We start from the raw sequence: 24,683 nt of genomic DNA, 5'->3' as shown, positions 1-24,683 counted from the left end.
AGTAAGAAAGTAAAATCCAATTTAGATGGACACTCATCTATGGAAAAGAGGATTTCACTAACATCTCCCTTCAAGCTGGACTTGAACCAGCGACTAAGGATAGCCACGGATACACCGTCAGCCCAATCCACTATCTAAGGATATGACGTTGTATCCGTGTTGTGGTCCTCTGCTCTATCAGCTGAGCTATCAAAGGGAGCTAGCCCACAGTGTCCCACTGGAGTAGTTCCACTAGAGAAAAATCTTTACACGAATATATGACAAAAACTATTCTCTAAAAGGGGCAGCAGTTAAAAGAGCTCTATTAGGCAGTAAATGAACTGATCAGTGATCCGAGAAAAAGAGGATTTCACTAACATGTCCCTTCAAGCTGGACTTGAACCAGCGACTGAGGATAGCCACGGATACGCCATCAAGCCAATCCACTATCTAAGGATATGACGTTGTATCCATGTTATGGTCCTCTGCTCTACCAGTTGAGCTATCGAAGGAAGACACACACACAGCGTTCATTAGGAGGACCTATTTTATCCACAAAGCACTGGTTATCAAACAGGTGGCTTAGAAAAAAAGTCAGTCTTTTATTACAAGTTCAGAAGATTATACTTAATTATTTATTTATTTACACTATAGTTTTATCTCTCTCTCTCTCTACATATATATATGTACATATACTGGTATTTTCCTATATTTAGAAGTGGTCTGACTTTAATTACTAAACTGAGCACCACACACTATTAAAAGCCTCTGGTTTGAGTCAGATTTGAGCTAAAAACTAAGTAAGAAAGTAAAATCCAATTTAGATGGACACTCATCTATGGAAAAGAGGATTTCACTAACATCTCCCTTCAAGCTGGACTTGAACCAGCGACTAAGGATAGCCACGGATACACCGTCAGCCCAATCCACTACCTAATGATATGACGTTGTATCCATGTTGTGGTACTCTGCTCTATCAGCTGAGCTATCATAGGGAGCTAGCCCACAGCGTCCCACTGGAGTAGTTCCACTAGAGCAAAATCTTTACACGAATATATGACAAAAACAATTCTCTAAAAAGGGCAGCAGTTAAAAGAGCTCTATTAGGCAGTAAATGAACTGATCAGTCATCCGAGAAAAAGAGGATTTCAATCACATCTCCCTTCAAGCTGGACTTGAACCAGCGACTGAGGATAGCCACGGATACACCGTCAGCCCAATCCACTATCTAAGGATATGACGTTGCATCCATGTTATGGTACTCTGCTCTACCAGCTGAGCTATCGAAGGAAGCCACACACACAGAGTTCATTAGGACGACCTATTTTATCCACAAAGCACTGGTTATCAAACAGGTCACTTAGAAAAAAAGTCAGTCTTTTATTACAAGTTCAGAAGATTATACTTAATTATTTATTTATTTACACTATAGTTTTATCTCTCTCTCTCTCTACATATATATATGTACATATACTGGTATTTTCCTATATTTAGAAGTGGTCTGACTTTAATTACTAAACTGAGCACCACACACTATTAAAAGCTTCTGGTTTGAGTCAGATATGAGCTAAAAACTAAGTAAGAAAGTAAAATCCAATTTAGATGGACACTCCTCTATGGAAAAGAGGATTTCACTAACATCTCCCTTCAAGCTGGACTTGAACCAGCGACTGAGGATAGCCACGGATACGTCGTCAACCCAATCCACTATCTAAGGATATGACGTTGTATCCATGTTATGGTCCTCTGCTCTACCAGCTGAGCTATCGAAGGAAGACACACACACAGCTCTTATTAGGACGACCTATTTTATCCACAAAGCACTGGTTATCAAACAGGTGGCTTAGAAAAAAAGTCAGTCTTTTATTACAAGTTCAGAAGATTATACTTAATTATTTATTTATTTACACTATAGTTTTATCTCTCTCTCTCTCTACATATATATATGTACATATACTGGTATTTTCCTATATTTAGAAGTGGTCAGACTGTAATTAATAAGCTGAGCACCACACACTATTAAAAGCCTCTGGTTTGAGTCAGATTTGAGCTGAAAACTGAAGTAACAAAGTTACTTAGAAAGTAAAATCCAATGTAGATGGACACTCCTCTATGGAAAAGAGGATTTCACTAACATTTCCCTTCAAGCTGGACTTGAACCAGCGACTAAGGATAGCCACGGATACACCGTCAGCCCAATCCACTACCTAAGGATATGACGTTGTATCCATGTTGTGGTCCTTTGCTCTATCAGCTGAGCTATCATAGGGAGTTAGCCCACAGTGTCCCACTGGAGTAGTTCCACTAGAGCAAAATCTTTACACGAATATATGACAAAAACTATTCTCTAAAAGGGGCAGCAGTTAAAAGAGCTCTATTAGGCAGTAAATGAACTGATCAGTCATCCGAGAAAAAGAGGATTTCAATCACATCTCCCTTCAAGCTGGACTTGAACCAGCGACTGAGGATAGCCACGGATACGTCGTCAACCCAATCCACTATCTAAGGATATGACGTTGCATCCATGTTATGGTCCTCTGCTCTACCAGCTGAGCTATCGAAGGAAGACACACACACAGCTTTCATTAGGACGACCTATTTTATCCACAAAGCACTGGTTATCAAACAGGTGGCTTAGAAAAAAAGTCAGTCTTTTATTACAAGTTCAGAAGATTATACTTAATTATTTATTTATTTACACTATAGTTTTATCTCTCTCTCTCTCTACATATATATATGTACATATACTGGTATTTTCCTATATTTAGAAGTGGTCTGACTTTAATTACTAAACTGAGCACCACACACTATTAAAAGCCTCTGGTTTGAGTCAGATTTGAGCTAAAAACTAAGTAAGAAAGTAAAATCCAATTTAGATGGACACTCCTCTATGGAAAAGAGGATTTCACTAACATCTCCCTTCAAGCTGGACTTGAACCAGCGACTGAGGATAGCCACGGATACGTCGTCAACCCAATCCACTATCTAAGGATATGACGTTGTATCCATGTTATGGTCCTCTGCTCTACCAGCTGAGCTATCGAAGGAAGACACACACACAGCTCTTATTAGGACGACCTATTTTATCCACAAAGCACTGGTTATCAAACAGGTCGCTTAGAAAAAAAGTCAGTCTTTTATTACAAGTTCAGAAGATTATACTTAATTATTTATTTATTTACACTATAGTTTTATCTCTCTCTCTCTCTACATATATATATGTACATATACTGGTATTTTCCTATATTTAGAAGTGGTCTGACTTTAATTACTAAACTGAGCACCACACACTATTAAAAGCCTCTGGTTTGAGTCAGATTTGAGCTAAAAACTAAGTAAGAAAGTAAAATCCAATTTAGATGGACACTCCTCTATGGAAAAGTGGATTTCACTAACATCTCCCTTCAAGCTGGACTTGAACCAGCGACTAAGGATAGCCACGGATACACCGTCAGCCCAATCCACTATCTAAGGATATGACGTTGTATCCGTGTTGTGGTCCTCTGCTCTATCAGCTGAGCTATCAAAGGGAGCTAGCCCACAGTGTCCCACTGGAGTAGTTCCACTAGAGAAAAATCTTTACACGAATATATGACAAAAACTATTCTCTAAAAGGGGCAGCAGTTAAAAGAGCTCTATTAGGCAGTAAATGAACTGATCAGTGATCCGAGAAAAAGAGGATTTCACTAACATGTCCCTTCAAGCTGGACTTGAACCAGCGACTGAGGATAGCCACGGATACGCCATCAAGCCAATCCACTATCTAAGGATATGACGTTGTATCCATGTTATGGTCCTCTGCTCTACCAGCTGAGCTATCGAAGGAAGACACACACACAGAGTTCATTAGGAGGACCTATTTTATCCACAAAGCACTGGTTATCAAACAGGTCGCTTAGAAAAAAAGTCAGTCTTTTATTACAAGTTCAGAAGATTATACTTAATTATTTATTTATTTACACTATAGTTTTATCTCTCTCTCTCTTTACATATATATATGTACATATACTGGTATTTTCCTATATTTAGAAGTGGTCAGACTGTAATTAATAAGCTGAGCACCACACACTATTAAAAGCCTCTGGTTTGAGTCAGATTTGAGCTGAAAACTGAAGTAACAAAGTTACTTAGAAAGTAAAATCCAATGTGGATGGACACTCCTCTATGGAAAAGAGGATTTCACTAACATCTCCCTTCAAGCTGGACTAGAACCAGCGACTAAGGATAGCCACGGATACGACGTCAGCCCAATCCACTACCTAAGGATATGACGTTGTATCCATGTTGTGGTCCTCTGCTCTACCAGCTGAGCTATCAAAGGGAGCTAGCCCACAGTGTCCCACTGGAGTAGTTCCACTAGAGCAAAATCTTTACACGACTATATGACAAAAACTATTCTCTAAAAGGGGCAGCAGTTAAAAGAGCTCTATTAGGCAGTAAATGAACTGATCAGTCATCCGAGAAAAAGAGGATTTCAATCACATCTCCCTTCAAGCTGGACTTGAACCAGCGACTGAGGATAGCCACGGATACGTCGTCAACCCAATCCACTATCTAAGGATATGACGTTGCATCCATGTTATGGTCCTCTGCTCTACCAGCTGAGCTATCGAAGGAAGACACACACACAGCTTTCATTAGGACGACCTATTTTATCCACAAAGCACTGGTTATCAAACAGGTGGCTTAGAAAAAAAGTCAGTCTTTTATTACAAGTTCAGAAGATTATACTTAATTATTTATTTATTTACACTATAGTTTTATCTCTCTCTCTCTCTACATATATATATGTACATATACTGGTATTTTCCTATATTTAGAAGTGGTCTGACTTTAATTACTAAACTGAGCACCACACACTATTAAAAGCCTCTGGTTTGAGTCAGATATGAGCTAAAAACTAAGTAAGAAAGTAAAATCCAATTTAGATGGACACTCCTCTATGGAAAAGAGGATTTCACTAACATCTCCCTTCAAGCTGGACTTGAACCAGAGACTGAGGATAGCCACGGATACGTCGTCAACCCAATCCACTATCTAAGGATATGACGTTGTATCCATGTTATGGTCCTCTGCTCTACCAGCTGAGCTATCGAAGGAAGACACACACACAGCTCTTATTAGGACGACCTATTTTATCCACAAAGCACTGGTTATCAAACAGGTCGCTTAGAAAAAAAGTCAGTCTTTTATTACAAGTTCAGAAGATTATACTTAATTATTTATTTATTTACACTATAGTTTTATCTCTCTCTCTCTCTACATATATATATGTACATATACTGGTATTTTCCTATATTTAGAAGTGGTCAGACTGTAATTAATAAGCTGAGCACCACACACTATTAAAAGCCTCTGGTTTGAGTCAGATTTGAGCTGAAAACTGAAGTAACAAAGTTACTTAGAAAGTAAAATCCAATGTAGATGGACACTCCTCTATGGAAAAGAGGATTTCACTAACATTTCCCTTCAAGCTGGACTTGAACCAGCGACTAAGGATAGCCACGGATACACCGTCAGCCCAATCCACTACCTAAGGATATGACGTTGTATCCATGTTGTGGTACTCTGCTCTATCAGCTGAGCTATCATAGGGAGCTAGCCCACAGTGTCCCACTGGAGTAGTTCCACTAGAGCAAAATCTTTACACGAATATATGACAAAAACAATTCTCTAAAAAGGGCAGCAGTTAAAAGAGCTCTATTAGGCAGTAAATGAACTGATCAGTCATCCGAGAAAAAGAGGATTTCAATCACATCTCCCTTCAAGCTGGACTTGAACCAGCGACTGAGGATAGCCACGGATACACCGTCAGCCCAATCCACTATCTAAGGATATGACGTTGCATCCATGTTATGGTACTCTGCTCTACCAGCTGAGCTATCGAAGGAAGCCACACACACAGAGTTCATTAGGACGACCTATTTTATCCACAAAGCACTGGTTATCAAACAGGTCACTTAGAAAAAAAGTCAGTCTTTTATTACAAGTTCAGAAGATTATACTTAATTATTTATTTATTTACACTATAGTTTTATCTCTCTCTCTCTCTACATATATATATGTACATATAATGGTATTTTCCTATATTTAGAAGTGGTCTGACTTTAATTACTAAACTGAGCACCACACACTATTAAAAGCCTCTGGTTTGAGTCAGATTTGAGCTAAAAACTAAGTAAGAAAGTAAAATCCAATTTAGATGGACACTCATCTATGGAAAAGAGGATTTCACTAACATCTCCCTTCAAGCTGGACTTGAACCAGCGACTAAGGATAGCCACGGATACACCGTCAGCCCAATCCACTATCTAAGGATATGACGTTGTATCCGTGTTGTGGTACTCTGCTCTATCAGCTGAGCTATCAAAGGGAGCTAGCCCACAGTGTCCCACTGGAGTAGTTCCACTAGAGCAAAATCTTTACACGAATATATGACAAAAACTATTCTCTAAAAGGGGCAGCAGTTAAAAGAGCTCTATTAGGCAGTAAATGAACTGATCAGTGATCCGAGAAAAAGAGGATTTCACTAACATGTCCCTTCAAGCTGGACTTGAACCAGCGACTGAGGATAGCCACGGATACGCCATCAAGCCAATCCACTATCTAAGGATATGACGTTGTATCCATGTTATGGTCCTCTGCTCTACCAGTTGAGCTATCGAAGGAAGACACACACACAGAGTTCATTAGGACGACCTATTTTATCCACAAAGCACTGGTTATCAAACAGGTCGCTTAGAAAAAAAGTCAGTCTTTTATTACAAGTTCAGAAGATTATACTTAATTATTTATTTATTTACACTATAGTTTTATCTCTCTCTCTCTCTACATATATATATGTACATATACTGGTATTTTCCTATATTTAGAAGTGGTCTGACTTTAATTACTAAACTGAGCACCACACACTATTAAAAGCCTCTGGTTTGAGTCAGATATGAGCTAAAAACTAAGTAAGAAAGTAAAATCCAATTTAGATGGACACTCCTCTATGGAAAAGAGGATTTCACTAACATCTCCCTTCAAGCTGGACTTGAACCAGCAACTGAGGATAGCCACGGATACACCGTCAGCCCAATCCACTATCTAAGGATATGACGTTGTATCCATGTTATGGTCCTCTGCTCTACCAGCTGAGCTATCGAAGGAAGACACACACACAGCTCTTATTAGGACGACCTATTTTATCCACAAAGCACTGGTTATCAAACAGGTCGCTTAGAAAAAAAGTCAGTCTTTTATTACAAGTTCACAAGATTATACTTAATTATTTATTTATTTACACTATAGTTTTATCTCTCTCTCTCTCTACATATATATATGTACATATACTGGTATTTTCCTATATTTAGAAGTGGTCAGACTGTAATTAATAAGCTGAGCACCACACACTATTAAAAGCCTCTGGTTTGAGTCAGATTTGAGCTGAAAACTGAAGTAACAAAGTTACTTAGAAAGTAAAATCCAATGTAGATGGACACTCCTCTATGGAAAAGAGGATTTCACTAACATTTCCCTTCAAGCTGGACTTGAACCAGCGACTAAGGATAGCCACGGATACACCGTCAGCCCAATCCACTACCTAAGGATATGACGTTGTATCCATGTTGTGGTCCTTTGCTCTATCAGCTGAGCTATCATAGGGAGTTAGCCCACAGTGTCCCACTGGAGTAGTTCCACTAGAGCAAAATCTTTACACGAATATATGACAAAAACTATTCTCTAAAAGGGGCAGCAGTTAAAAGAGCTCTATTAGGCAGTAAATGAACTGATCAGTGATCCGAGAAAAAGAGGATTTCAATCACATCTCCCGTCAAGCTGGACTTGAACCAGCGACTGAGGATAGCCACAGATACACCGTCAGCCCAATCCACTATCTAAGGATATGACGTTGCATCCATGTTATGGTCCTCTGCTCTACCAGCTGAGCTATCGAAGGAAGACACACACACAGCTCTTATTAGGACGACCTATTTTATCCACAAAGCACTGGTTATCAAACAGGTCGCTTAGAAAAAAAGTCAGTCTTTTATTACAAGTTCAGAAGATTATACTTAATTATTTATTTATTTACACTATAGTTTTATCTCTCTCTCTCTCTACATATATATATGTACATATACTGGTATTTTCCTATATTTAGAAGTGGTCTGACTTTAATTACTAAACTGAGCACCACACACTATTAAAAGCCTCTGGTTTGAGTCAGATTTGAGCTAAAAACTAAGTAAGAAAGTAAAATCTAATTTAGATGGACACTCCTCTATGGAAAAGAGGATTTCACTAACATCTCCCTTCAAGCTGGACTTGAACCAGCGACTGAGGATAGCCACGGATACACCGTCAGCCCAATCCACTATCTAAGGATATGACGTTGTATCCGTGTTGTGGTCCTCTGCTCTATCAGCTGAGCTATCAAAGGGAGCTAGCCCACAGTGTCCCACTGGAGTAGTTCCACTAGAGCAAAATCTTTACACGAATATATGACAAAAACTATTCTCTAAAAGGGGCAGCAGTTAAAAGAGCTCTATTAGGCAGTAAATGAACTGATCAGTCATCCGAGAAAAAGAGGATTTCAATCACATCTCCCTTCAAGCTGGACTTGAACCAGCGACTGAGGATAGCCACGGATACGTCGTCAACCCAATCCACTATCTAAGGATATGACGTTGCATCCATGTTATGGTCCTCTGCTCTACCAGCTGAGCTATCGAAGGAAGACACACACACAGCTTTCATTAGGACGACCTATTTTATCCACAAAGCACTGGTTATCAAACAGGTGGCTTAGAAAAAAAGTCAGTCTTTTATTACAAGTTCAGAAGATTATACTTAATTATTTATTTATTTACACTATAGTTTTATCTCTCTCTCTCTCTACATATATATATGTACATATACTGGTATTTTCCTATATTTAGAAGTGGTCAGACTGTAATTAATAAACTGAGCACCACACACTATTAAAAGCCTCTGGTTTGAGTCAGATTTGAGCTAAAAACTAAGTAAGAAAGTAAAATCCAATTTAGATGGACACTCCTCTATGGAAAAGAGGATTTCAATCACATCTCCCTTCAAGCTGGACTTGAACCAGCGACTGAGGATAGCCACGGATACATCGTCAACCCAATCCACTATCTAAGGATATGACGTTGTATCCATGTTATGGTCCTCTGCTCTACCAGCTGAGCTATCGAAGGAAGACACACACACAGCTCTTATTAGGACGACCTATTTTATCCACAAAGCACTGGTTATCAAACAGGTGGCTTAGAAAAAAAGTCAGTCTTTTATTACAAGTTCAGAAGATTATACTTAATTATTTATTTATTTACACTATAGTTTTATCTCTCTCTCTCTCTACATATATATATGTACATATACTGGTATTTTCCTATATTTAGAAGTGGTCAGACTGTAATTAATAAGCTGAGCACCACACACTATTAAAAGCCTCTGGTTTGAGTCAGATTTGAGCTGAAAACTGAAGTAACAAAGTTACTTAGAAAGTAAAATCCAATGTAGATGGACACTCCTCTATGGAAAAGAGGATTTCACTAACATTTCCCTTCAAGCTGGACTTGAACCAGCGACTAAGGATAGCCACGGATACACCGTCAGCCCAATCCACTACCTAAGGATATGACGTTGTATCCATGTTGTGGTCCTTTGCTCTATCAGCTGAGCTATCAAAGGGAGTTAGCCCACAGTGTCCCACTGGAGTAGTTCCACTAGAGCAAAATCTTTACACGAATATATGACAAAAACTATTCTCTAAAAGGGGCAGCAGTTAAAAGAGCTCTATTAGGCAGTAAATGAACTGATCAGTGATCCGAGAAAAAGAGGACTTCAATCACATCTCCCTTCAAGCTGGACTTGAACCAGCGACTGAGGATAGCCACAGATACACCGTCAGCCCAATCCACTATCTAAGGATATGACGTTGCATCCATGTTATGGTCCTCTGCTCTACCAGCTGAGCTATCGAAGGAAGACACACACACAGCTCTTATTAGGACGACCTATTTTATCCACAAAGCACTGGTTATCAAACAGGTCGCTTAGAAAAAAAGTCAGTCTTTTATTACAAGTTCAGAAGATTATACTTAATTATTTATTTATTTACACTATAGTTTTATCTCTCTCTCTCTCTACATATATATATGTACATATACTGGTATTTTCCTATATTTAGAAGTGGTCTGACTTTAATTACTAAACTGAGCACCACACACTATTAAAAGCCTCTGGTTTGAGTCAGATTTGAGCTAAAAACTAAGTAAGAAAGTAAAATCCAATTTAGATGGACACTCATCTATGGAAAAGAGGATTTCACTAACATCTCCCTTCAAGCTGGACTTGAACCAGCGACTGAGGATAGCCACGGATACACCGTCAGCCCAATCCACTACCTAAGGATATGACGTTGTATCCGTGTTGTGGTCCTCTGCTCTATCAGCTGAGCTATCAAAGGGAGCTAGCCCACAGTGTCCCACTGGAGTAGTTCCACTAGAGCAAAATCTTTACACGAATATATGACAAAAACTATTCTCTAAAAGGGGCAGCAGTTAAAAGAGCTCTATTAGGCAGTAAATGAACTGATCAGTGATCCGAGAAAAAGAGGATTTCACTAACATGTCCCTTCAAGCTGGACTTGAACCAGCGACTGAGGATAGCCACGGATACGCCATCAAGCCAATCCACTATCTAAGGATATGACGTTGTATCCATGTTATGGTCCTCTGCTCTACCAGTTGAGCTATCGAAGGAAGACACACACACAGAGTTCATTAGGACGACCTATTTTATCCACAAAGCACTGGTTATCAAACAGGTCGCTTAGAAAAAAAGTCAGTCTTTTATTACAAGTTCAGAAGATTATACTTAATTATTTATTTATTTACACTATAGTTTTATCTCTCTCTCTCTCTACATATATATATGTACATATACTGGTATTTTCCTATATTTAGAAGTGGTCTGACTTTAATTACTAAACTGAGCACCACACACTATTAAAAGCCTCTGGTTTGAGTCAGATTTGAGCTAAAAACTAAGTAAGAAAGTAAAATCCAATTTAGATGGACACTCCTCTATGGAAAAGAAGATTTCACTAACATCTCCCTTCAAGCTGGACTTGAACCAGCAACTGAGGATAGCCACGGATACACCGTCAGCCCAATCCACTACCTAAGGATATGACGTTGCTTCCATGTTATGGTCCTCTGCTCTACCAGCTGAGCTATCGAAGGAAGACACGCACACAGCTCTTATTAGGACGACCTATTTTATCCACAAAGCACTGGTTATCAAACAGGTGGCTTAGAAAAAAAGTCAGTCTTTTATTACAAGTTCAGAAGATTATACTTAATTATTTATTTATTTACACTATAGTTTTATCTCTCTCTCTCTCTCTACATATATATATGTACATATACTGGTATTTTCCTATATTTAGAAGTGGTCAGACTGTAATTAATAAGCTGAGCACCACACACTATTAAAAGCCTCTGGTTTGAGTCAGATTTGAGCTGAAAACTGAAGTAACAAAGTTACTTAGAAAGTAAAATCCAATGTAGATGGACACTCCTCTATGGAAAAGAGGATTGCACAAACATCTCCCTTCAAGCTGGACTTGAACCAGCGACTAAGGATAGCCACGGATACGACGTCAGCCCAATCCACTATCTAAGGATATGACGTTGTATCCGTGTTGTGGTTCTCTGCTCTATCAGCTGAGCTATCAAAGGGAGCTAGTCCACAGTGTCCCACTGGAGTAGTTCCACTAGAGCAAAAGCTTTACACGAATATATGACAAAAACAATTCTCTAAAAAAGGGCAGCAGTTAAAAGAGCTCTATTAGGCAGTAAATGAACTGATCAGTCATCCGAGAAAAAGAGGATTTCAATCACATCTCCCTTCAAGCTGGACTTGAACCAGCGACTGAGGATAGCCACGGATACGTCATCAACCCAATCCACTATCTAAGGATATGACGTTGTATCCATGTTATGGTCCTCTGCTCTACCAGTTGAGCTATCGAAGGAAGACACACACACAGCTCTTATTAGGACGACCTATTTTATCCACAAAGCACTGGTTATCAAACAGGTGGCTTAGGAAAAAAGTCAGTCTTTTTTTACAAGTTCAGAAGATTATACTTAATTATTTATTTATTTACACTATAGTTTTATCTCTCTCTCTCTCTACATATATATATGTACATATACTGGTATTTTCCTATATTTAGAAGTGGTCTGACTTTAATTACTAAACTGAGCACCACACACTATTAAAAGCCTCTGGTTTGAGTCAGATTTGAGCTAAAAACTAAGTAAGAAAGTAAAATCCAATTTAGATGGACACTCCTCTATGGAAAAGAGGATTTCACTAACATCTCCCTTCAAGCTGGACTTGAACCAGCGACTGAGGATAGCCACGGATACGTCGTCAACCCAATCCACTACCTAAGGATATGACGTTGTATCCATGTTGTGGTCCTCTGCTCTACCAGCTGAGCTATCGAAGGAAGACACGCACACAGCTCTTATTAGGACGACCTATTTTATCCACAAAGCACTGGTTATCAAACAGGTGGCTTAGAAAAAAAGTCAGTCTTTTTTTACAAGTTCAGAAGATTATACTTAATTATTTATTTATTTACACTATAGTTTTATCTCTCTCTCTCTCTCTACATATATATATGTACATATACTGGTATTTTCCTATATTTAGAAGTGGTCTGACTTTAATTACTAAACTGAGCACCACACACTATTAAAAGCCTCTGGTTTGAGTCAGATTTGAGCTAAAAACTAAGTAAGAAAGTAAAATCCAATTTAGATGGACACTCATCTATGGAAAAGAGGATTTCACTAACATCTCCCTTCAAGCTGGACTTGAACCAGCGACTAAGGATAGCCACGGATACACCGTCAGCCCAATCCACTATCTAAGGATATGACGTTGTATCCATGTTGTGGTCCTCTGCTCTACCAGCTGAGCTATCAAAGGGAGCTAGCCCACAGTGTCCCACTGGAGTAGTTCCACTAGAGCAAAATCTTTACACGAATATATGACAAAAACTATTCTCTAAAAGGGGCAGCAGTTAAAAGAGCTCTATTAGGCAGTAAATGAACTGATCAGTCATCCGAGAAAAAGAGGATTTCAATCACATCTCCCTTCAAGCTGGACTTGAACCAGCGACTGAGGATAGCCACGGATACATCGTCAACCCAATCCACTATCTAAGGATATGACGTTGTATCCATGTTATGGTCCTCTGCTCTACCAGCTGAGCTATCGAAGGAAGACACACACACAGCTCTTATTAGGACGACCTATTTTATCCACAAAGCACTGGTTATCAAACAGGTCGCTTAGGAAAAAAGTCAGTCTTTCATTACAAGTTCAGAAGATTATACTTAATTATTTATTTATTTACACTATAGTTTTATCTCTCTCTCTCTCTACATATATATATGTACATATACTGGTATTTTCCTATATTTAGAAGTGGTCAGACTGTAATTAATAAGCTGAGCACCACACACTATTAAAAGCCTCTGGTTTGAGTCAGATTTGAGCTAAAAACTAAGTAAGAAAGTAAAATCCAATTTAGATGGACACTCCTCTATGGAAAAGAGGATTTCACTAACATCTCCCTTCAAGCTGGACTTGAACCAGCGACTAAGGATAGCCACGGATACGTCGTCAACCCAATCCACTACCTAAGGATATGACGTTGTATCCATGTTGTGGTCCTCTGCTCTACCAGCTGAGCTATCGAAGGAAGACACGCACACAGCTCTTATTAGGACGACCTATTTTATCCACAAAGCACTGGTTATCAAACAGGTGGCTTAGAAAAAAAGTCAGTCTTTTTTTACAAGTTCAGAAGATTATACTTAATTATTTATTTATTTACACTATAGTTTTATCTCTCTCTCTCTCTCTACATATATATATGTACATATACTGGTATTTTCCTATATTTAGAAGTGGTCTGACTTTAATTACTAAACTGAGCACCACACACTATTAAAAGCCTCTGGTTTGAGTCAGATTTGAGCTAAAAACTAAGTAAGAAAGTAAAATCCAATTTAGATGGACACTCATCTATGGAAAAGAGGATTTCACTAACATCTCCCTTCAAGCTGGACTTGAACCAGCGACTAAGGATAGCCACGGATACACCGTCAGCCCAATCCACTATCTAAGGATATGACGTTGTATCCATGTTGTGGTCCTCTGCTCTACCAGCTGAGCTATCAAAGGGAGCTAGCCCACAGTGTCCCACTGGAGTAGTTCCACTAGAGCAAAATCTTTACACGAATATATGACAAAAACTATTCTCTAAAAGGGGCAGCAGTTAAAAGAGCTCTATTAGGCAGTAAATGAACTGATCAGTCATCCGAGAAAAAGAGGATTTCAATCACATCTCCCTTCAAGCTGGACTTGAACCAGCGACTGAGGATAGCCACGGATACATCGTCAACCCAATCCACTATCTAAGGATATGACGTTGTATCCATGTTATGGTCCTCTGCTCTACCAGCTGAGCTATCGAAGGAAGACACACACACAGCTCTTATTAGGACGACCTATTTTATCCACAAAGCACTGGTTATCAAACAGGTCGCTTAGGAAAAAAGTCAGTCTTTCATTACAAGTTCAGAAGATTATACTTAATTATTTATTTATTTACACTATAGTTTTATCTCTCTCTCTCTCTACATATATATATGTACATATACTGGTATTTTCCTATATTTAGAAGTGGTCAGACTGTAATTAATAAGCTGAGCACCACACACTATTAAAAGCCTCTGGTTTGAGTCAGATTTGAGCTAAAAACTAAGTAAGAAAGTAAAATCCAATTTAGATGGACACTCCTCTATGGAAAAGAGGATTTCACTAACATCTCCCTTCAAGCTGGACTTGAACCAGCGACTAAGGATAGCCACGGATACGACGTCAGCCCAATCCACTATCTAAGGATATGACGTTGTATCCATGTTATGGTCCTCTGCTCTACCAGCTGAGCTATCAAAGGGAGCTAGTCCACAGTGTCCCACTGGAGTAGTTCCACTAGAGCAAAATCTTTACACGACTATATGACAAAAACAATTCTCTAAAAAAGGGCAGCAGTTAAAAGAGCTCTATTAGGCAGTAAATGAACTGATCAGTCATCCGAGAAAAAGAGGATTTCAATCACATCTCCCTTCAAGCTGGACTTGAACCAGCGACTGAGGATAGCCACGGATACATCGTCAACCCAATCCACTATCTAAGGATATGACGTTGCATCCATGTTATGGTCCTCTGCTCTACCACCTGAGCTATCGAAGGAAGACAGCAACAATCCTTTCATGACTGATGATATCTGTATCTGTATAGCCTGAACAAAAAGTAGTTTGAAGGCCAGATATTCTGTACAGACAAACCATACCCAGTGGCCATTAGTCTACATCCCTGCTGTCTTTCTTTGACACATTTCTATACACTTTGTGAATGTGGAGCTTAAAAATAAAATTAGTTCTCATACAATTTTGGTCTTTAAGGCCTGAATATGATTGACATGTTCACTCACAGGATTTGATAGTTGCCCAGGGCCTCTCTAGGCGGACTCCGATTCCAGCGGCAGTCTGGAATATCCCCATTGGGTGTTACGATGTTGAGGGTGTCATTGATGAGGTTGTACTTAAGGATGCGGTCATTGGCTGTGCTGGATGTCAACGAGGGAGAGGCGTTGACCTGAGGATCACACCAAGAAAACCACATTTATATTTAAAGGGGGGGTTGCACCATGCGCAAATGGATCTGCTTTTGCAGCAAATAGGCAGTGCTTAATAATACCCCAGGGATCCAAACAGGTAGGAGCAGATTGTTTTAATCTCTTCCTGTCTTTACAGAGAAGCTTTTATCAGGAAGTGTAGCTGCTACATTAGAACATTAGATACACTGTGGAAGATTTACATGAGTGCAGAGAACGAGATGGAGCAGTTACTCTATCATCAATGTGAAAGGCAGCAACACAAAGACCTACTTTAGCTCCTCGTAGCGTAACAGAGGAAGCTGCAAGATTAATGAACAACAGAGCGTGGTCTTGAGTAGGTTTGTGGCACAAGTTGCTCACTGAGGAGCCTTTATGCCCTTCAACCAACTTGTTTTTGCCCAAAATAGAGCAGAATGGTGTCTGTGAACAGAAATAGCTCAGACCTAGCCTCAAAACCTAGCAACACATTGTACAGCTGTCAAAATATGAAAGTCTCATACCGTAACAACAAAAGAATGTATTGCATGGCAATTCTCAGTTCCCTCTCCTTTGAGCAGTGCTTGTCAGCAGCATTGCATGAGTTAAAAGCAGACCTTCAGCACACATTTGAATACACATCTAAGCATACCTCAAGGGCATTCAAATTTACTCGACAATCTAAGGAAAGGAACATGGTGTTACTGTGCAACCCCGATAAGTAATCAAGGACTCAAATATGCCAAAAAAAAAAAGAAAAGAAAGAAAAATAAGTAAAGAAAAACACTTTTTTAAATTGTTAATTCCTTTTTTAAACTTCTTACCTCAATAAGCCATGGCTTCAACTTGTCATCAATAATGATGTCATACCCGTAACACTCGAAACAGTGCTTGTCATTGTTCATCACAGGCTGTGAGACAGAAAAGCAGAGAGTGATTTAGCACGAGGGATCTTCTCAAGAGTGATTCTTTTATGTGGAAACTTATTGATGCAGCACTGAGCGATTCATCAACGAAGGATGTTAAAAAATAATCAGTCATAACTATAGGCACACAAAGTGGCCCGGGTATGGAGGCTTTACAGGAAGCAAGTCCAATCACTTAGCAGAAAGAGGAAGTGTGCATTAGGCTGATTGTGCAGTTGTTCTAAAAACAAAAAAGCCATCACCACAACCAGGTGGCTTTGCAACAGTGTGTTTCAAAATGTTTGAGCTTAAGCAGTTACAAATCAGACATTAACTTTTACACAGGGTGAACGCTGTGGCTTGAAAACAGCTTCTGTCAGATGTTTAAATTAGGAACTGTTAGCTAACCACATCTAAGGGTGATGATAAGCTGCGTGAGAACTGTAACCCTCCAAGTTGCCAAAAAGTTACTGCAGAGCGAAATTAAAGAACTAAATTTATATGCATCATAATCTTATAATATACACTGGCAAAAATGCACAGACAATATGTTTACTTTAGCAGCACTCTCCACAATTAACTGTTACTTCATGTGAAAACTGTAATAAGAAAAAAAAAACCCATTAAACTTCCTGGTGTTGCCTGAAAACTGAAAAAGGATCTGCAGAATATATGGTGGTAGGTAACAATACATTCACAGGCCATTTTATTAGGTCCAGCTGTTCGGATTTTTGTGTTAACTCAAATCAGCAACTCAATGCATTTAGGCATTAACACAGGGTCAAGATGACCTGCTGAAGTCCAAACTGAGCATTAGCATGAGGAAGTGCCTTTGAACATGGCATGGTTGTTGGTTTGATCTGCAAGAACAGTTCCCTTTCAGTCGATTCACTCGGTACAACACATAAGAATGGGATATCACGCCCTCGCGTGTCCTGGCTGAAGAAACCTTTAATCACGCCTGTAAGGCAGATGACGTGTGATGACACGCGCACGGCCCCGCCTGCACATATAGCCGCTGTCATCACAGTCATCCCTCAGTTCAAGTGCCTTTGAACATGGCATGGTTGTTGGTTTGATCTGCAAGAACAGTTTGTTGCTAGAATGTCAATATGAAGCAAGATTTGTCAAGCTGTTTCCAACAGTTTGACAAATCTATGCCACAAAGAATTAAGGAAGTTCTCAAGGCAAAAGGGGGCCCAACCTGACCTTATCAAGGTTTACCTAATAGAGTCACCTATGAGCGAAACATCATATGGATTAGGAACACACCTTCTTAATATATTATTAAAAAAAACAAACAACTAACATCACATCAACTTACAGCTACAGCCTTCAGTGACTGCACCACGATCCAGTGGATCTGGTCAAACAACCTGTTTGTCACCTCCTTTCCTCTGGTGCTCTCTAAGTACAAACGGAGGTTACTGACCGTCCACTTCCCTCCATGGACATGGTTGTAGTCATCCTGCATCAAAGGTAAAGAGTCTAAGTAGAAATTAATCATGATTGTATAAATTTATTTTACAAAATACGCACATATCACTTTTTAGACTTGAAAATGCTCAGTGAGTGTCTCAATAAATAAGAAGTTATACATATAAATATATAGTTATTCAGCACAGTAAAAGATGTTAACAGATCAGAGACTATTAGTAGGTGCCTCATTCCCTCTTCCCTTCTTCTTATGAGTCAGAATCCAGCCACCCTTCTGAGGCAGGATTAGAAGTCAGAATACAACCATCGTGCCACTGAGGGCTAGGGGCAGACAAAGTCTGGAGCTGCACAAAAGTCACGGGTGTTATGTTTTTGCGTTAAGTTATGCAAAATGTTTCTTATCTTGAGTATCAGGAACTTGCTCAGCAACAGGAAGCTGCTGTCACAAACCCGGACTAACCAAGGTTCTTGGTCAATCAGAGAATCAGTCAAAGCAAAGTATTTACGACAAGTGTACAACTGACACTGTTTATGCTGCAAGTGCTAATGGTCACTCAACTATTAACTCTGTTTATGACATAAAGGTTGGACACAGAAATACAGAAAGTGAAGGTTGATCTTGATGATTGTGGTAACTTGAGTTACAAATGACCACATTACAAGAGTCACAAATATCTGTAACCAGGGACTATTTCATAAAGTTATGTTAAATCATTCTCGATTAGATCATTCCATTGGGTTTTCTCACTCAGTTTTGGCAAGAGAACAGTTTCAACTATTCTGTGTAAACAGGAAGTTTATTTAAAGCAGAGGTGTCAAACATAAGGCCCGGGGGCCTGAACCAGCTCCCACAAACTCCAATTCGGCCCACTGGACAGCTTTGGAAAATATGAAGTAGGGCATAAATGTTGTTTTATTTTCATGAGTTTTACTGCTTTTCCTAGTTTTATGGTCTTTTATGGTCAATTATTCTACACTAAAGTAATTGAGATAAACAATTAAATGACAGAAAAGTTCTTGTTTCACTATAGAAAGTCCTGTTTTTTATGATAGATCCACAGTAAGAAAAGAAAATTCTGTGAATTAACATTAACATTGTTTCATAATTACAGGATAGTATGAGCAGTGAGCTACCAGAACTTTTTCTGAAACTTTGACATGTATATCTTACAATTTAGGCTCTAAGAAGTGTGCTGACATTTACTACAGCAACATTTCTTATCTTGTAGAAAAACTGAGATGTCCTGCTGAAATTGCACATCTTTTTCTTAAAGAGTTTCCTGAGTTTAAAGAGGCCTGTGCTGAATCCCTCCAACAGAATGTGATACAGCAGTAACTGTTTGAGCTCCAGCTCCCAGAAAGCTAAAAGTGGCCTGACTCTGTGCCATGTTAGGGACTGCCTGTAATGTGGTGAGGCAGGTGCATAGATGTGCTATATGTGCAGAATTCAGACTATTCTCAACAATGGGCAAGCTACCAATTTTCCAAGTAGTGACATTTCCTGAAAGTGTTGAAACATTGCATTTTCAAACAGAAACCCTGTGTTATAAACCGTGACTGTGGATTTGGATAAAATGTGAACATTTACAAGTCAATGAGGATCTAGCAAGAGATGGAGAAACAGAAAGTCCCCTGTTGCTAACACAAAAGCTTTATACTACTTCCTGTGAACCCCACCAGACCTACCCCATGTTTTTGGATGGCCACGTTAGTGAGGTGCACAAACATGTTGTCCAGTTCGCTGGTGCTGGGTGTGTACTTCACTGTGCAGAACCGGCAGAAGCCCAGCTTGTACCTGAAAGTCGAACGCCAGAGAGAGAGAGCATTAAACAACAGTTTTTTGTGTGCACGTTTGAGAATAACCACTAACAAAACAGGAAAAAATCCTCTTAACATCTCCTATATACTGATGTTTTTGACATGATCAAAAAACCCATCAACAGTATCACAGGCTTACATGTAGCATTTCAGGGGTCGATATGTGGTCACCAGGACATAAAGACGCAGGTCAAACTTCTTCCCCCCTATCAGCAGAGGGTTGTCAATGTACAGAGAGATGACATAAGCTTCCTTGCCACTAGATGCTGCTACAAACCTGGGGCAAAGACACAGCCAGGCATCAGCACACGACAGCCTGTGACCAAACAATTTTAGATTTACCAGGAAAGAAATTGTCTATAAAACAGATTTAGCATGTGTTCAAATCCAGAAAGAACTTTTGTAGCTTCCTTAGATGAGACTATCTGACAAAACAAGAGGGGAACAGTTATATAGAGGCTTTTTGTAATGGGAAATTTAGAGATATGCTAATTTCTCACAATATTTCTTGCTGCTTCTGTCTGGTCACACGATAACTCACGTTGAGGTGCGGCTGTCTCTCGACCACTTTTTAATCTGGGACAGCTTGTTAATGAGGAAGATGCCTTTCCCCTGGGCCTTCCCGCAGGGCTTCATTATCCAGGTGCTGGATGGATTCTTACGAAACTCCTCCACAAAGAGGTTATAATCAGCAGGAAGCATGAACGTCACCGGGACGAAATCTGCACAAAGAGAAAAAGCAGTTTCATTGAAGAAAACAGCGTGCCTCTTTGAGTTTTGTGAGGCAAAATAGGAGCAAGTCATGTACCCAGATAAATGTATTTTCCATTCTCGTCTTTCTCCGCTAACGGACTGCTTTCTTTCTCCAGCTCCTTGCGATAGCGTTTGATGTTCTTGATCATCAGGTCCTTCCTAGTCAGCTCATAATGATTGGGGAAGTGGTTAACCATCTGGTCATCTGACAGGCGGTAACCAGTGTCCACGCTGAACACATTCCTGATGGTCTGGATGCTCATCCTGCATGTGGGTACAAATAACCCGCTCAAAATACACTTGGTACATTGAGTATCACACTAATAAATATATTAATTGATATTTTCACGATAAATATGCATCTGATTTGCCAACCTAGATCCTAAATTTCAGTTTTTCAGTCTTACAAAAAGAACTGTATAGCTGAGGATCCATGTTATTTAATTAAACAAATCATATACTGTCCTAAGTGTCCATAACCATCTAATTTATAAGAAGGCAACATCTTCTTCAGCACCCATAAAGATGATCCATTTCTTCCACTTTTAGACCTTCAGACCTTAGCAAGAACGTCATCCTTTCCATCATAAAGATTTCCCTTCCTTTAAGACTCAGAGGATCAGGTTTATACCAGTTCTTTGTGACAGCTTTATAAAAACAGTTACATATCCTCTTAATCATCTCACAGTCCTTCAGATTCTTCTTTTAACCTCAGAGACACATGTACCAGTCTCATTACACTGGCTCTCTGGAGATATGAGGGCAGATTTTAAAATCTCACCATTAACTTTATTATATGGTAATAGTTGATGCAGGTGAGGAGGTCCAGGGTGACACTATGACCTCTTGTCTGGTTATGCGTCTGACTTCTTAGTAGCCCATGAGCCTACATGTCAAATAATCCTCCCAACCTTTGGAACGATCTCCCTGAAGAAAACTGGTCTCTCACCTCTTAAATGTCTTCTGGGAGCAGACAGTTATCAAAGAGCCTTTCCTGATTTTTTTCTTACTGACCCCCTGCTATTTCTTATATTTTATTCTCTTTATTTGTAAGATTACCATAACTATACTTTTTATTAACCCTACATAACCCTACCCTAACCCTACATAACAATATCTGTTGTAAACCAGTTAAAGCACGCCCTTGCTTAAATCTAAACACGCTATTGAGGTCAAGATTAATCATATGAATACTTTATAAGTATGATTTTTAATGCAGGACCTTTACTTGTAATTGCATCATATAAGCAGGAAGAACTTATGTGCCTGTGTATGTGCCAATTGAATGTATTTATCCAAGCTGGACAGGTGCAGGTGTGCTGTAGATATAAAACCTACCAGTAGAAATTCCAGTCGTCGTTTTCTGTAACTTGAATCCATTCCCTTTTCTCAAAGTTGTTGATAAGCACTGATTTCTCAATATCTGTCACCCACTTAACCTTACCGGACATGGTGCCTCCCACTAGGGTGGAGTACAAAAAAAACAACAACAGGTAAACACATAGAAAAGCACCACAGACAGACAGGACCAATGCATAGACATATATTTGAAAAATGTCATTCTTTTACAAGAAACTAAAGCATTTTGCACCAGTGAACTACCTGAAAGTCAATGCCAGGAAAACAGCCAGTCATCAGCATGAGCTAGCCGGGCTGGCTCTGTTAGCAAGCTGCTGAATCCTCCCCGGGCTGCTGATGCTGCCGCAGAGGCTGGGCGGACATCATCCGGTCAGTGATGCAATACCCACAAACTGTCCCTGAGCTAAACTCACAGCGAAACACACCATCAGCAGAAGCAGCTAGCGACTGAAAGCTACCTCCATGCTAGCTGTTTTAATCGCCAACAAGCTGCTTTTTAATTATCCCGGCGACGTGAAGCTGGACAGAGACGAAAACGCCCAGCACAGTCAAACTCCTCTTCACAATAAAAGTCTTTGTTATGTAAATGTAATTGCATGTACACAGATTAGTAACTACGTTAAAAAATTTTTAGCGACACGTTTAAAGAAGGAAAGGTCTCAAAACCACTAAAGGACGTCGTTACGGGCTTGGTCCTTCCGGAAGAATTACCTAGCAACCGAGGACGCAGTGATGTCATTGTGTGGCGTGCTACAAGAAAGCACCAGGAGAGGTCAGTGTTGGACTGTGGGTGGCAACAATGCATCGCGTCCTTCCAGAAAAATGAAACATCAGTTATTTACTACCTTGTATGTATTCGTGAATAGTAAGCATTAGTTTGTTTCTTCATTCAAGATAATAAGGTCCGAGTTAACAGACAAGCACCGCATCGTGGTCATTGTAAAACAATGTCCCTAAAGCCACTTCATTAGGTACACTTTGCTAGTACAGAGTTGGCCACTTATCAATTTCAGAGCTTCTTTATGACATAAATTCAGTAAGGTATTGGAAACTTTCCTGATATAGTAGCATCATTGCCTAACGATGTGTCGGTTGCATAACCCAAAGGTGCACTACCGGCTTGAAATCATGTGACTGTGGAGGTCAGTTTGAGATTATTATTATTATTAGTTTTGGTGACATGGTGCATTATCCTGCTGGAAGCAACCATGAGAAGATGGGTACACTTCGGTCATAAAGGGATGGACATGGTCAGCAAAAGTAAACAGGTAGGTTGTGGTTTTAAATGATAATCAGTTAGGGCCCCAAAGCGTGCCAAGAAAACATCCCCAACAACATTACACCACAGCAGCCTGAAGCTTTGATACAAAGCATATTGACTGATTACACCCAATTCAAATTCCATATGAAGTTGATCTGCGTCATGAAATTCACACAGGTTTCATTTGTAATAATCAAATACGAACAATTTTTTATTCACATATAAATACTCTCCTAACGATGATATACTTTAACACATATTCATTTAGCAATACCCGTTTTTAAATGCTACGTGTTCAATGCGTTTCAGGTTTTATGTACAAAAAGATGACAAAAAGGTATGCTAATACTAATATTTTTGTAACAACATTAGTTATAGTAATACTGTTAAAAATTATAGTAATATTGGTATTTGACTTACCTACTAGGCAGCTAGCTGTTACAGGATTGTGAGATGAGTTTTGTCCAGCAGGATGTAATGTCATTAAATGGCTCATATGGAATATAAGCATAAAAGACAACCATTTTGATGTGTTTGACTCAATTACATGTCCGATTTAAAAATTCAGGACTTCAAAACTGCTGATATTCATTCAGCTATCAGCTGCTTACTTGTTTTCAGCAAAAAGTGGAATCAGTAGCTCCGTTCATAGATTATAAATCTTTTTCTACGAATCACCACAAACCCATCACCACCCCATTTCAGAGATGATAAAGTTGCATATAACAGACCTAACTTTATGCCAATAATACACAGCTTTTGCCTGTTTGCCTGTGGCTCACCAGACAGGCAACACAGGCATGCTCTTACTCTAACGTATGAGAAAGTGTAGGTTTAGTAATATGCAACCTGCTACACGGTTGCGAAAAAAAAGAAAACACATGAAACTGTATGACTAATAACATCACAAATGTAGATAGAATTAGTGTAACAATAGCATTAAATTAATTTATAACTAATTAAAATAATTTAATTTGTTTTAAAACGAAAGAAAATGGATTATGGCTGGAATGTGGATTTCCAGATGCCTGGACGACAGGCTTGGTGCAGTCATGCAGTTTAGGCTTCGTGTTTGTCTGCTTGAACTTCACCTGTCCTACCTCGCTAACGTCACCTTGTCCTCTTTCCTAGAAGTTGCTCCTCTGTGAGCTTGGTTTCCATTCCGGACTTCAGAAACCCTCTTGGACCTGTAAATAACCCAGCCTGGAGCCTACCCCAGCCCAACCGCGCACCTCGCAGAGTAATTTTAAGCTGTGGTTATTAATAATAACCCTGCAAACATTACCAGAATGCATCTTACAGGTGGCCCCCTGGTGTTCACTGTCGGCGGAAGCCCCAGCGGTGATAGATAAAGGTGTGTCCTGTCATTAGCGGCAGCAGTTACCTGAGAGCGTCGAGATTAAAGGGCGCTGCT

General features: G+C 39.5%; 2 protein-coding genes and 22 non-coding genes across 25 annotated transcripts in view; 1 reads left to right on the top strand and 23 right to left on the bottom strand.

The window, feature by feature from the left end:
• Window positions 1-23,260, bottom strand: part of ttll1 (tubulin tyrosine ligase-like family, member 1) — a 43,172-nt gene extending 19,912 nt beyond the window's left edge. Inside the window, exons 1-9 of the mRNA XM_086269455.1 lie at window positions 22,252-23,260; window positions 21,988-22,111; window positions 20,705-20,913; window positions 20,438-20,618; window positions 20,036-20,173; window positions 19,765-19,873; window positions 17,966-18,109; window positions 16,561-16,647; window positions 15,575-15,738 (exon numbers count right to left, since the gene is read on the bottom strand). Of these exons, the coding sequence (XP_086125581.1) occupies window positions 15,575-15,738; window positions 16,561-16,647; window positions 17,966-18,109; window positions 19,765-19,873; window positions 20,036-20,173; window positions 20,438-20,618; window positions 20,705-20,913; window positions 21,988-22,100 (1,145 nt within the window). The 5' untranslated portion in view covers window positions 22,101-22,111; window positions 22,252-23,260. The remainder of the gene's footprint in view (window positions 1-15,574; window positions 15,739-16,560; window positions 16,648-17,965; window positions 18,110-19,764; window positions 19,874-20,035; window positions 20,174-20,437; window positions 20,619-20,704; window positions 20,914-21,987; window positions 22,112-22,251) is intronic.
• Window positions 362-491, bottom strand: trnay-aua (transfer RNA tyrosine (anticodon AUA)). Its single transcript has 2 exons — window positions 455-491; window positions 362-396 (listed from the first exon to the last, which is right to left on the bottom strand). It is a non-coding gene; the product is annotated as a tRNA-Tyr (tRNA).
• On the bottom strand, window positions 1,623-1,752 carry trnay-aua (transfer RNA tyrosine (anticodon AUA)). The gene is made up of 2 exons: window positions 1,716-1,752; window positions 1,623-1,657 (listed from the first exon to the last, which is right to left on the bottom strand). It is a non-coding gene; the product is annotated as a tRNA-Tyr (tRNA).
• On the bottom strand, window positions 2,414-2,543 carry trnay-aua (transfer RNA tyrosine (anticodon AUA)). The gene is made up of 2 exons: window positions 2,507-2,543; window positions 2,414-2,448 (listed from the first exon to the last, which is right to left on the bottom strand). It is a non-coding gene; the product is annotated as a tRNA-Tyr (tRNA).
• Window positions 2,897-3,026, bottom strand: trnay-aua (transfer RNA tyrosine (anticodon AUA)). The gene is made up of 2 exons: window positions 2,990-3,026; window positions 2,897-2,931 (listed from the first exon to the last, which is right to left on the bottom strand). It is a non-coding gene; the product is annotated as a tRNA-Tyr (tRNA).
• Window positions 3,675-3,804, bottom strand: trnay-aua (transfer RNA tyrosine (anticodon AUA)). Its single transcript has 2 exons — window positions 3,768-3,804; window positions 3,675-3,709 (listed from the first exon to the last, which is right to left on the bottom strand). It is a non-coding gene; the product is annotated as a tRNA-Tyr (tRNA).
• trnay-aua (transfer RNA tyrosine (anticodon AUA)) lies at window positions 4,466-4,595 on the bottom strand. The gene is made up of 2 exons: window positions 4,559-4,595; window positions 4,466-4,500 (listed from the first exon to the last, which is right to left on the bottom strand). It is a non-coding gene; the product is annotated as a tRNA-Tyr (tRNA).
• Window positions 6,518-6,647, bottom strand: trnay-aua (transfer RNA tyrosine (anticodon AUA)). The gene is made up of 2 exons: window positions 6,611-6,647; window positions 6,518-6,552 (listed from the first exon to the last, which is right to left on the bottom strand). It is a non-coding gene; the product is annotated as a tRNA-Tyr (tRNA).
• trnay-aua (transfer RNA tyrosine (anticodon AUA)) lies at window positions 7,001-7,130 on the bottom strand. The gene is made up of 2 exons: window positions 7,094-7,130; window positions 7,001-7,035 (listed from the first exon to the last, which is right to left on the bottom strand). It is a non-coding gene; the product is annotated as a tRNA-Tyr (tRNA).
• trnay-aua (transfer RNA tyrosine (anticodon AUA)) lies at window positions 8,570-8,699 on the bottom strand. Its single transcript has 2 exons — window positions 8,663-8,699; window positions 8,570-8,604 (listed from the first exon to the last, which is right to left on the bottom strand). It is a non-coding gene; the product is annotated as a tRNA-Tyr (tRNA).
• Window positions 9,053-9,182, bottom strand: trnay-aua (transfer RNA tyrosine (anticodon AUA)). The gene is made up of 2 exons: window positions 9,146-9,182; window positions 9,053-9,087 (listed from the first exon to the last, which is right to left on the bottom strand). It is a non-coding gene; the product is annotated as a tRNA-Tyr (tRNA).
• trnay-aua (transfer RNA tyrosine (anticodon AUA)) lies at window positions 9,844-9,973 on the bottom strand. The gene is made up of 2 exons: window positions 9,937-9,973; window positions 9,844-9,878 (listed from the first exon to the last, which is right to left on the bottom strand). It is a non-coding gene; the product is annotated as a tRNA-Tyr (tRNA).
• trnay-aua (transfer RNA tyrosine (anticodon AUA)) lies at window positions 10,622-10,751 on the bottom strand. Its single transcript has 2 exons — window positions 10,715-10,751; window positions 10,622-10,656 (listed from the first exon to the last, which is right to left on the bottom strand). It is a non-coding gene; the product is annotated as a tRNA-Tyr (tRNA).
• trnay-aua (transfer RNA tyrosine (anticodon AUA)) lies at window positions 11,105-11,234 on the bottom strand. Its single transcript has 2 exons — window positions 11,198-11,234; window positions 11,105-11,139 (listed from the first exon to the last, which is right to left on the bottom strand). It is a non-coding gene; the product is annotated as a tRNA-Tyr (tRNA).
• On the bottom strand, window positions 11,899-12,028 carry trnay-aua (transfer RNA tyrosine (anticodon AUA)). The gene is made up of 2 exons: window positions 11,992-12,028; window positions 11,899-11,933 (listed from the first exon to the last, which is right to left on the bottom strand). It is a non-coding gene; the product is annotated as a tRNA-Tyr (tRNA).
• trnac-aca (transfer RNA cysteine (anticodon ACA)) lies at window positions 12,382-12,511 on the bottom strand. The gene is made up of 2 exons: window positions 12,475-12,511; window positions 12,382-12,416 (listed from the first exon to the last, which is right to left on the bottom strand). It is a non-coding gene; the product is annotated as a tRNA-Cys (tRNA).
• On the bottom strand, window positions 12,867-12,996 carry trnac-aca (transfer RNA cysteine (anticodon ACA)). Its single transcript has 2 exons — window positions 12,960-12,996; window positions 12,867-12,901 (listed from the first exon to the last, which is right to left on the bottom strand). It is a non-coding gene; the product is annotated as a tRNA-Cys (tRNA).
• Window positions 13,162-13,291, bottom strand: trnay-aua (transfer RNA tyrosine (anticodon AUA)). Its single transcript has 2 exons — window positions 13,255-13,291; window positions 13,162-13,196 (listed from the first exon to the last, which is right to left on the bottom strand). It is a non-coding gene; the product is annotated as a tRNA-Tyr (tRNA).
• Window positions 13,645-13,774, bottom strand: trnac-aca (transfer RNA cysteine (anticodon ACA)). The gene is made up of 2 exons: window positions 13,738-13,774; window positions 13,645-13,679 (listed from the first exon to the last, which is right to left on the bottom strand). It is a non-coding gene; the product is annotated as a tRNA-Cys (tRNA).
• trnac-aca (transfer RNA cysteine (anticodon ACA)) lies at window positions 14,130-14,259 on the bottom strand. The gene is made up of 2 exons: window positions 14,223-14,259; window positions 14,130-14,164 (listed from the first exon to the last, which is right to left on the bottom strand). It is a non-coding gene; the product is annotated as a tRNA-Cys (tRNA).
• On the bottom strand, window positions 14,425-14,554 carry trnay-aua (transfer RNA tyrosine (anticodon AUA)). The gene is made up of 2 exons: window positions 14,518-14,554; window positions 14,425-14,459 (listed from the first exon to the last, which is right to left on the bottom strand). It is a non-coding gene; the product is annotated as a tRNA-Tyr (tRNA).
• Window positions 14,908-15,037, bottom strand: trnay-aua (transfer RNA tyrosine (anticodon AUA)). Its single transcript has 2 exons — window positions 15,001-15,037; window positions 14,908-14,942 (listed from the first exon to the last, which is right to left on the bottom strand). It is a non-coding gene; the product is annotated as a tRNA-Tyr (tRNA).
• On the bottom strand, window positions 15,204-15,333 carry trnay-aua (transfer RNA tyrosine (anticodon AUA)). The gene is made up of 2 exons: window positions 15,297-15,333; window positions 15,204-15,238 (listed from the first exon to the last, which is right to left on the bottom strand). It is a non-coding gene; the product is annotated as a tRNA-Tyr (tRNA).
• Window positions 15,352-24,683, top strand: part of bik (BCL2 interacting killer) — a 12,807-nt gene continuing 3,475 nt past the window's right edge. Inside the window, exons 1-2 of one of the 2 annotated variants that reach the window (XM_086269464.1) lie at window positions 15,352-23,276; window positions 24,401-24,683. The gene's annotated coding sequence lies outside the window, so the exon portion shown is untranslated. The other variant, XM_086269462.1, reaches the window with a different exon arrangement.

Source organism: Aulonocara sp. 'chitande type north' Nkhata Bay, linkage group LG17 (genome assembly GCF_057382095.1).
Source record: "Aulonocara sp. 'chitande type north' Nkhata Bay isolate Kocher_YH1m ecotype deep benthic linkage group LG17, A_spYH_male_GT1.1, whole genome shotgun sequence".
Lineage (NCBI taxonomy): Eukaryota > Metazoa > Chordata > Actinopteri > Cichliformes > Cichlidae > Aulonocara > Aulonocara sp. 'chitande type north' Nkhata Bay.
Note: the sequence above shows the minus strand (reverse complement) of the source record. Positions and strands in the feature narration are given on the sequence as shown.